At 37.1% G+C, this 11529-nt stretch overlaps 1 protein-coding gene and 1 long non-coding RNA gene across 2 annotated transcripts; both read left to right on the top strand.

Moving 5' to 3' along the window:
• The first annotated feature begins 5861 nt into the window (after positions 1–5861).
• Positions 5862–6634, top strand: LOC149232119 (uncharacterized). The gene is made up of 2 exons (XR_016248124.1): positions 5862–6327; positions 6501–6634. It is a non-coding gene; the product is annotated as an uncharacterized LOC149232119 (long non-coding RNA).
• On the top strand, positions 6569–10729 carry LOC149232118 (alcohol dehydrogenase 1-like). The gene is made up of 6 exons (XM_089381832.1): positions 6569–6637; positions 6833–6879; positions 7009–7334; positions 7444–7526; positions 7708–7783; positions 7923–10729. Exons 1-6 carry the CDS (start codon positions 6569–6571, stop codon positions 7991–7993), a joined length of 672 nt encoding a protein of 223 aa, XP_089237958.1. The 3' UTR covers positions 7994–10729.
• Positions 10730–11529: the final 800 nt, after the last annotated feature.

Here is an 11529-nt window from a genome sequence, read left to right as displayed (position 1 = left end):
CCTCCAGTCCACTAAACTCAACTCGCTTGAGTTCTAACTGAAGTCATGCATGCAACAACTCAACTGACTCATAAGAAAAACGAATTTCCTTCTGACAGCTGCATGTGCCACTTCCGTAGCTCAAACTGAAGTGCTCCAAGAGAATAAGATTAAGTTTATAGTCCAAATATTATTGTGAGATAATAATATTTGACTTTTCTATTTTTGACAGCGAGTCTAAAAATAGACTTGATCACTCACACTGTGATCACTCACACTTTCATCAAAAATAGAAGTCCATCTATTTTCCCAACTTGATCAATCATCCATAAACATAGACATGATCCATATGTCTAAAAATAGACATAGTCTAAAAATAGACTTGCGCCAAAAATAGCCTGCGGGCCCACTTAGTGAAGGCGACTCTTTTCACTAAGCTCCATCATCTTGTTGCAATCTCAACAAAGCAAGGTCCTAAAGATTCTCTGATGGAATCCTCATCAAATGGTTCACTAATCTAGAGAGGAAGCAAGTGTTTCATTAGTAACTCCAACTTATGGAATTCATGGGATGATGGTATGATGAAGAAGATCAGGGATTTAAGATATTTTCAATCAAGGAAGTTGCCAGAAGAAGCCTAGATGACCTAAAGGTAAAATGAGGTATGCATGCTTGTATTTGATATTATAAAGTCATGTCGTATGGTTGTAGGTAACATGGATCATTAATTCTATCTTGAGAATTATGATAAAGGAAAAAGAATCTCCTCCTCTAAAAGGATGCAGGAAGACATAAGTCACACTAGATGAAATCAACATAATGTCCTCATATGAAGTATGAGGTGGTTGACTACAATTAAGAAACTCTTATTGAAAGCTCCCGGGAATGGAATGTGTGAGGAAGGAAGAGATCGTGAGATATGCAACCATGATGAAGGCAATCAACATCCAAAATATCAAGAAGATTTGACTTGGAAATCTCCTGGAAAGATATGAAGATTCTGATGGAAGTTTGAAAATGGAGACCCTTGATAATGGATATCTTTGGGAGATGTGTCAACATGTATGATGTTGATACCTAAAGGAATATTTGATGATGAATTGCCATCTCGAAAGGTACGATTTGATTTAATGTTATGTTTCGATTTCTTGAGTAATATCTAGATGAGTTCATGCAGGGCTATTGGAACAAGAATTGTAAGTACAAGTACAACTAGCATTCATGTGGTGGATGGAAATTCCTTAAAAGTATACATATGAAAAAATTCCAGATATGTATCAATAAGGCCACTTTCCATGAAGAAAGGAATGACATGACAAACCAAGAAGGAAAGTGATCGATGGCTAATGCCCTACAAGGAAGAAGCTCAACTTAAATTCATGACATCAAGGAAAGAACTTGATCAAGAAACTGAAGGACCCACGAAGAAGAAGTTGTTGATGAAAAAGGAGAGTCCCTTGTTAAGAGGGATCTTTGACAAGTCCCTAATCAACAGGGAGCTTCAGCTTGGATTCGGTCACCCCCGATTAAAAAGGAGTGATAATTTTGTTTTTATATTTCATGTGTCGTGCCTTAGACCAGGACTAACAACCATAAGCCTTGGTGAAGGTCATGAAGAGAAATGTAGACACATGATGAATGTATCCTCCCTAATTAAGAGGGATAGATAGACACAACATCATTGTCTTCACTTATGAAGAAAGAATGGAGGATTAGGTAATCATATGGCATCTGATGCTCTTTGAGGATGTGTAGGGCATCCAAGATAAGAGTAGGCAAGAGGATCAATATTATTTGAGGGTTGGGAACCCAAGATAAGAATATTCGTAGAAGGTCATACTCAGTGAACACCCAGGTGGGTATGTACCTTGAGAGACAATGATGAAGGTCCCTATAAGCATTGGTCTCGCTAGCATTGTCACTCATGATCTCATGGAGAGATGGAGTTGTTAGTCAAGGCCTTGGACTGTGACAATGTTGGTTGATATGATGTTATACAGATGGGATTATCAATCTGATTCTTCTTATGAGAAATTCTTCATATTGAGAATGACCAAGTACCATTATGAATAACTCCCTAGTTAAGAGGGAGTGTTAAAGAAAGTGTAACTAGGTTCAGTCTTCATAAATGTAATTTTGATCTTTGTACTTGTAAAAGAAAAGAATATTATTTTTGTAAAAATGAGTTTATCGGTCATTGCATAGGTCTAGCACATGTTGAAGTGTTATAGGAAAGTTAAAGAGTCAAATAAAATGTTGAAGAACCCTTCTTGGGCATATATCAAATGTATATGAGCTAACCTAGTGTCTAGATCAACCCTCCAAAGACAAGCACAATCCTCTTGAAGAAGTCGGCCACCAAAACGATGTAAAAACTAGTCACGTCGGCTGAAGAAAGGAGACACAACAATTCACTGTCATGTCGGCTTAATATATGGGTTGAACCACTATAAATAGCCAGCCAGGGTCAGCACAGAAAACATAGGAAAACTCAGACTCTCTGTAATTTCGTATGCGTACAAGAAGCTGAGAAATATCGAACAAGTATAGGGGTGCATACATCTCGGATAAGTACAATTGCACAATATTTTTGGATGAATGTAGTGGTTTAGAATCTAGGATCAGGAGAGTAGTTCTATGCTTCTCAGATGGTCATCATGATCACTGTCTCGATATAAACAGTCTCGACATAATTGGTGATGAAGATCTTGGTGCAAGGAACCCTTAGTCATACACACTCGACATTACTCTCTAGACATAGTCACAATCACGACAAGATTGTGACCTCACTGTTATACACTCTCGGCATACCAAACAAAGTCATAATCTCGGTAGAGTGGAAACCATGGTCTCAGACGTAATCTTGATGAAGACAAGATCTTGGTGCAACTTTCATATGTATGTACATACATATCTCAGTATAGAGACTTCACTGACATGATGATTATCTCAGTGAGAGTGCAACAATGATCTAAGTGAATATAGAGCTATGGTGCAACAATAATGATCTCAGTGATGGTGTATTGATAATGACCTCAGTGAAGCAGCAATGATGATGATGATCTTAGCAATGACAAAGAAGAGGAGTGGTGTCTTGGTCTTGGAGTGGACTAATAGGTCAAGGGTCATGGTCTTGGTATTCATCAATTAGAATAAGAAGAATTTTTTGCAGGTTTTCCTCTCAAAAAGTGAGAGGTTTTGGCCCTGGTAGAAAGCCAACATCTCGTGTTCTTGTCTCTTTGTTTTGGTAGCTATTTGATGAACTAAATAAGACACACACTAATATTAAAGATTGTGCTAATAAGAAAAATTAAAACACCTCACAAATAGTTATCATGGTAAGAAGAATCTTATTAACTACATTGCCCTATATTCTTCAACACATTCTTTAAGAGGGTGTCAAACTTGTTTATTTTTAAAGACCCATTGTCTTAACTTATAAAGTGTGAGAGGATGGTCGATTTTTTATAAGAGGAGTGTTCCTTCCAATTTCAGATCAGGTGGTATCAAAGCGAGTTCTGACCAAGTTGCAAGTATGGACAAGAAATTGAAGTGTGAAAGACTTCAAGAGTTGGAGGAGATAAATTTGTCTCTTCGAATGGAGAATATTGAGCTCAGGAGATTGCTTGAAATTGCAGAGGAGGAGAAAAGGAAAATGTGCCTATAGTTGCAACATGTAGTGGAGGAATAGATTGGTGAGATTTCCATCCCGGAAGCAACAAAAAACTCCTCTAAGATGAAGCCAATTTATGGCCATGGTTCGTACACATGATATGGACCCTATGTTGAGAATGATGCTTGTGAGTTTTGTCAGCATCTGAAATATTCTCCTTATGTGCCAATTGGTAAAAGTGGTTGGCTTGAGTCATCATCCACTTCGTCATCAGCATCTGAAACAAAAAAGATGGGTGACAAGTCAAAGGAGGTAATTAGCATTTCTAGTTCTACTCCTTTAGCTAATGTTGATAACACATCTTTTACAACCTTTGAAAAGCATAACAAAGGTATTGGTATGAATATTTTAACTCAGATGGGTTATGTTAGAAGAGTTCTCAAAGTCAATGACTAAGGTATCATTAATCCTATCGAGGTGAAGGAATGGCCACAATATGAAGGATTGGGTTATGGTCATGGAGAAATTAGGCACCCCACCTTGGGTGCATGCATGCTTTTGGGCGTGGGTCGTCGAGTCGATTTGTCATTATGTCATGTTGTTTAGTGGGCGCGCCTGTTGCGACGTGCCCGTTATGCATTCCCTGACGCCCCACCTCGTGTGGGCATGCCCAGGGCACGCACTCCTCTAACTCTCATGTATGCTGCCCCTATGTGGACTTGGGCACCTCTCGTTCATGTGGGCATGTTTGTTGCATAGTGGCACTTATCACACCTCCAAGTTAGCTTTTCGCCAACAAGTGAGAATGGCCCGTCATGAGCACCCGTTGGCCTTAGTGCCAACTCGAGGCCCTAACAACCGAGAAAACAATGTACTTGATAAATGTGAGATTTATAGCCCAAAACCCCACACAATTCAATAGTATAGCTCCACACAATGATCTAAGTTCTGTACAAGCTATAAATCATTACCAAGAAAACAACTAATAATTTTTGTGTAGAAAATTTAGTCATTTATGTGGAAGTGGGAAACTTAGCCTATTGCGTGTAACTTAGCTTATTGTACAAAGCTATTTATTTTATTTTATTATTGAAAATGAATATGCCATTAGTGGAAAAACACTATGCAAAAAAATCAATTAAATCATGATGTAGCATCATGACTATGCTACATCAGTGATTCCTCTTGTTAAAAATTTAAACATTTTTTCATATTAATCATCTTAAATATGGATATGAATATATGAAAAAAAAACTTACTAATGATTTTTATAATTAATAATATCCATATTTTTTATTATTAAAATTAATTATTCAATTACGGAGACATTAATAATTACATTGGTGTATTTAATCTATAAAAATATGGAATTATTGAGAAAGTTTTTTTCCTTGAGTCATAATTAAATTCAAAATGGTATCTTAATCTCAATCATTGTGAAATGGTATAGTCACCAAAGTGATGTTTTTATTAAAATTATTATTCTTAATCTCAATCAATGTGAAATGGCATAGTCACTAAAGTAATATTTTTACTAAAATAATTATAAAAATATGGAATTATTGAAAGAGTAATAATTATTGAATTAAGGAGACATTGATAATTACATTGGTGTATTTAATCTATAAAAATATGGAATTACTGAGAAAGTTTTTTTTCCTTGAGTCATAATTAAATTCAAAATGATATCTTCATCTCACTCATTGTGAAATGGTATAGTCATAATTAAATTCAAAATGATATCTTCATCTCACTCATTGTGAAATGGTATAGTCACCAAAGTGATATTTTTATTAAAATTATTATTACTATTATATTTAAATTAAAATTATTATTACTATTATATTTAAGTTTATTTTTTCATAATCAAATTTAAAATGTTATCTTAATAGAAACCAACGAATGTGAAATGGCATACTCATCACAGCCATTTTTTTATAAAATAATAATTATTCTATTTTAGATTAAATTATCACATTAATTTGATATAAAAAGAAATTGTTCAATATTTATTTCACCAACAATATGACAAGGAACTCTAGGCAACATATGAGATTATTCCGTTGTAATATAATTGTACCATGATATAATATACAGCTTCTTCAAAGGGGATCTCCTCTCTGAAAAAAAAAGGAACTCTTCTCTGTGGTGGCCACCAGCGTCGTTGAGTCTAGTATAATTCATTTACTGATATAATCGCATAAAACAAAATTATAGTACATTCCGTGATCTATCATTAATACAACGATCCTTGTTAGGCCGATAGGCCTTCCTTTGAAAGACCTTTTTCGTCGTCCTTTTGTTTGTGAGACTGACACTTGGCATCCACATTCAGCGGGAAATTGTTCAAGCGTTTCTGTTAGCAGTTAAGTGGAAAAACGCAAAACGCAGACTCGGATTTCATAGATCCTGTATGGCTGATAGGTAAGGCCACCAGATAACCATGGACTCCATAAATATTGCAGATAACTATGCCCTCATTAATTCAAACTAATGACATGGAGGCTTATCCCGACAAATATGGCATGCCTGACTTCGCAACGCCTTCACCGCATTCGATTATCAGTGTTTCAAGGGAAGTGGGATATAAATTCAGGAACCATATCTGCCTTCACCACCAACGCAAGAAGGAAGCCTTTGTTTGTCCTGCATAATACTACCATAGCGAGAGAAGACCATTTGCGCAGAAAGGAAAATGGCGAGCTCTACTGCAGGCCAGGTTATCAAATGCAAAGGTAATTACTCCAGTTGAGTTCAGTTCAGTGCAAAGAGTCATGGCCACATTCTATTTATTTCATGTATATCATTTCAGGGCAAAATTGAATTTCAGGGTTAAGTTGGATTTATGCAAACTGTATGTGTGTTTCTTGAAATCTGATATATTTTGATATTTGTATATCTGTTGCAGCTGCTGTTGCCTAGGCAGCAGCGGAGCCTCTGAAGATTGAAGAAGTGGAGGTGGCTCCCCCACAGGCAATGGAAGTCAGAATTAAAATTCATTATACTGCCTTGTGTCATACAGACCTTTATTTCTGGGAAGCAAAGGTATGCTTTGAAAAATTATTGGAACTAAATTTATTAAACATCAATAAAAATTAAAGTCTGGATATGTGGCATTCCCCTGCACTGTATGATACATTAGCTTCCTCTTTATACAATTAAGTCACTACAAACATTGATTATTACATATTTTCAACAGTGAAATTAAATTACTGATACTCATACTGCTTTCTGTTGCAGGGCCAAACCCCTCTCTTTCCCGGCATTTTGGGACATGAAGCAGCTGGGTATGCACTCTGTTTTTTATTCAAAATAAATTAATTAGTTATACTAGTAGGCATGTAGAATATCAGAAGGGAAAAAGAGACAGAAACTTTGTGATTTATTGTTCACTAACTATAGGTTGGTTGACACAGGGTTGTTGAGAGTGTTGGAGAAGGGGTGACTGACCTCAAGGAGGGTGACACTGTGCTTCCTGTATTTACTGGAGAATGTGGAGAATGCAGACACTGCAAGTCAGAGGAGAGCAACATGTGTGATCTTCTGAGAATTAAAACTGAGAGAGGGGTTATGATAAATGATGGAAAAACAAGGTTTTCAAAAGATGGGAAACCGATTTACCATTTCCTTGGTACATCGACTTTCAGCGAGTACACTGTTGCTCATGCCGGTTGTGTTGCCAAAATTAATCCAGAGGCCCCTCTTGACAAAGTCTGTGTTCTGAGTTGTGGTGCCTCAACAGGTAACTACTTCATGCGAACTTCTTAATGTACTTGGTTGATGATTGTGAAACCCATGATCGTTTCCTAGATTAGAAATGTCATGCAAACTTCATTTTGCTGTGGATTCAGGGATGGGTGCGGCTTTGAATGTAGCCAAACCCAAGAAGGGTTCAACAGTAGCAGTATTTGGCCTTGGGGCTGTTGGGCTTGGTGTAAGTACTAACGAAAAGTGTACTCTCTTTATGTTCGTGTCAATACTCTTATTTTACAGTCATTAATGGATTATGATGATTATTTAACAGTTCAGCACTGTTCCTGAATATTTTGGGACCAATATCATGAGTGTACCCTTTAGTTTTCTGTTACGCATCTTGTTTGGGTTAATCTATGCAGGCTGCTGAAGGGGCAAGAATTGCAGGAGCTTCTCGAATAATTGGAATCGATTTAAACAGTGAAAGATTTGAAAAAGGTTGAAAATTGACCATTTCCACCATTTGTTAATCAGTGTATATATGTTAAATTGCCCATTTCCGTCATTTGTGAGTCAGTGTGTATATGTTTGACTGAAGAATTGCCTTTCCTTTCTAATTTTTTTGATCCTTTTACAGCAAAACTCTTTGGTGTAACGGAATTTATTAACCCACTGGACCACGCCAAGCCTGTTCAAGAGGTCACTTAGTTTATATTAATTAACTTTTAAAGCTGAAGACAGTTTTACCTTGCCTTGCATTCCATTGGTACAACATGGGGGATATTTAATCTGTGCAGCAGTGGGAACTAAGTTACTAACACATCAATGCCTTGCTCACTACCATTTGCAAGTAAAGTTCCAGAAACAACTGCCATTGAGGCAGTGTCACATGTGCTTATACTTCTCATACAAGCCTTCTTACAGAAATGCTCTTTGGCTTCACCAACCAGTCCACATACGGTGGATGCACCTTGGCAACAACAGTTTTTAACTATATCAGAGAAATTAGCTTCAGCAGAAAAAGTGTAGCAGGAGGTGGTAGATGAGGCCCACTTATTAACAACCTTGTACATTTCTCTTGCCCTTATTTGTTGCAATATTTCTAGCATAATCGGATCACTACATGAGTATTTGACCCAACTTTTAGCACATCCTCTGACGCCGTGACTGCCATCACTCTAAAATTGCAGGAGGAATGTTAACTATGATATGTGACTTGTGCCTATCATCTGCACAACTCACTTCTGAAATAGTGGTCATACTGTAGCAAATTTGTTGTTGAACTTCTCTTCAGAGAAAATTTACATTATCATAGGCTCAGTAAACCTCTGATCTCATTTACAATCAAATATCCCCACTTAGAAGTTGTCAGTACTCATCAATTGTCTTACAGTTGAGGAAGTTTCTTCTTGATTTGATTTTCATTTGATCCAAGTTGTACCACTTGCCAACCAAGGGCAATGCCGCAATTGTCCTCTGAGCCCATTCTTATAAAGTTGCACAGTTTCCTATTTGGTTACCTATTCTTTGCACTACAGAACTATGTCTTCTTCCACTGCTGTGCCAAAATTAAGACATTCTACAGAAAATGATGTGATGGACTCCTCTTCATCTTCATCAAGGATGGATGTCTTGTAGAGCTTCAAGCAAAGCTATAGACTGAGGTGAACGCTAGATCAATCCCAATGCACGATGGCAAATCCAACTTAAATGCCTTCTCTCAAATCTGGTGGATGATTCTCTGTGGAGTATGGACCCTATCACAGAGTTTTATGCTTTCCCTCTTTCTTTTTTAAGCACTATTTCTGAAGATACACTAATGCTTTGTCTCCTACATGTGATGAAATGAATCCCAATGCACGATGGCAAATCCAGCTTAAATGCCTTCTCTCAAATCTGTTGGATGATACTCTATGGAGTATGGACCATATCACGGAGTTTTATGCTTTCTCTCTTCATTCTTTAAGCACTATTTCTAAAGATACACTAATGCTTTGTCTCCTACATGTGATGAATGGTCTCATGCCACCACAGTGCTTGAGTGTATTAATGAAGTTTCCACACAGCTCCAAATGGTCTATTTCTAAAGAATTATAATTGGAAATGAAAGTTGATAAACGACATATTCAGCCCAAAGACTATTAAGCTTATTCAAGATAATAAGCTGCTGTGCAAAGGTGTTTACAGAGTTGTTGCACTCGGTACATAAAATGACAAATCGAGCCAGAGCTTTTACACCAGGTAAGGCTCACCATGTGTTAGTGCTCAAAGAAGAGCATGATAATATAAGAGGGGACTGTTACCCACAATAGTGCCTTGCGCAAAATTGGGGTAACCAGGAGGGCTATCCCCGTAAATAAAAAATAGTGATAACAGTCAGAAGTTTGCAAGCAATGTGTACCTGTGACAGTGTTTGCAGAACTGATCAGTAAAAAAAAATATAACACTTTTGCACTCCATAACTATGGTGATGAAGGTATGAAGAAGTCCTTGAGGAGGTTTGATACGCATTTCCTTGTTTATGCAACCTAGAAACAGCTGCGTGAGATGAGCAGTGTATCTGTAATCATGAGCACCATTAAGGGATGAGTATTCAGGTCAGAAATTTTGCATTAATATGCTGTGTTAAATCCAACGGAATTGGTTTGGATGAGATATGTATCTACTGCCCAGAACACTACCATCAAACTTATCTCATCAATAAATTGTTTTCCTCCATTTGAATGTTGCCAAAGTGTCTTGATTGCTTGATCCCTATCAGGTGGAGCATTGTCTCTGCCAGGGAATCGAATGAACTTACATAGCCTTCTTCAAGAGCAGTTCCACCATCCAAACTTAAGTTCCAGTCAACGTCTCATCATCAAATGCCAAGCTTACTGTCCACATACACCTTTGACATCAATGCTGAAATCACCAACACGTCTCTTTTTCTTCAAGTTTTCTTTCATGCAGTCAATGTCAGATCTGGCAGGTTTGCTTAAGTGCTCGAGACAATTTATTTATCTCTCTTTTTCCAGTTAGTTCTACTTATTACAGGAGAGATCGGACTAGACTATGTTGAACAAGTGCACAAGAATATTACATGTTAAAGGCAGATCCCTGGCATATCTCTTTGGAGCAGAAGAAGCCCCGTCTCCTAGCTTTTAACTTCCTTGAGGAAATTATCCAATTCACCTCTTCAAGGGACATCAACAAACAGCTATCAAGGATCATATAAAAGGGTCCCACTGCAGTGAATTGTTCTTCAAAGGACTCCCTTCTGCAGGTTATGGGCAATGAATCAGTTGTTGGTGACAACGAACAGGTACTGCCTCACAGTATAAATTTTACTTATTTTTTGTACATTGTCTTCAGATTCAGATCATAGATACTGTATGTACTTGTGTACCAGATGTAAGTCCCATCCTCTAGATCAATTATAATCATACATGGGTGTTCACGTAATATCCTTCATTCTCTTTAATCATTTATGAATGGTTTGTGGTGCATTTGATTGCCCTTCATCCTCTTTTTGATGCAGGCATTGTCCAAGAGTTCCCTAAATTTTGGTGTGTATTCACTCACCATGAAACTCGGGACTTTTTTCACATCCTCCGGGGCACTGTGCAGCACTATGCTTGTTTCCATATTTACTTTAGTTCCTTTGAAAGTCAGAAATTATAATCATATTGCTTTCGTCACTACTTACCTTTATATATGCTTGACTATCTATAGAACTTTCTTCCTTTCACTAATTCTATCGGCCTCTCTTTGTACCTTTTGGGACAATTGCTAGTATATACAACTATTTATAGATATATATCCATCGCGTATATCTGTCACCGCACACTCTAGATTCTGGTTTTGTTCTCTTGGCACTTGCATTTATATCTTCTCTTCCCCACGTCCAACACTCAATAATTTTGAACTCAAAAATAAATTGGAAAGTTCCAAAATCCTAAATTGCGTCCGCTTGCCACCACTGTGCAGTATAGACTGTAGGTACGCAAGGCATTTCAACGTATATGAATTTCAAAATCTAACACGAGAGAGAATTACTCAGAAGGTAGTTGATGTTATATCCAATTAATTATGTAATTGGGTTCACGGTGCCCCCAACAATCAATCTCCATGTTATTTTTATTATTATTGGGTTATCTCCTTGTTTTTTTCCCTCTTTTTTTTACGGATGACGGTCTGAAAAATAAAAAATAAAAATAAAAATAAAAAAATCACATTGGTACGGTCCTTGCGATTACCCATGG

Source organism: Pinus tabuliformis, chromosome J (assembly GCF_031772625.1).
Source record: "Pinus tabuliformis cultivar Carrire ecotype Pingquan chromosome J, CPIR1, whole genome shotgun sequence".
NCBI lineage: Eukaryota > Viridiplantae > Streptophyta > Pinopsida > Pinales > Pinaceae > Pinus > Pinus tabuliformis.
Note: the sequence above shows the minus strand (reverse complement) of the source record. Positions and strands in the feature narration are given on the sequence as shown.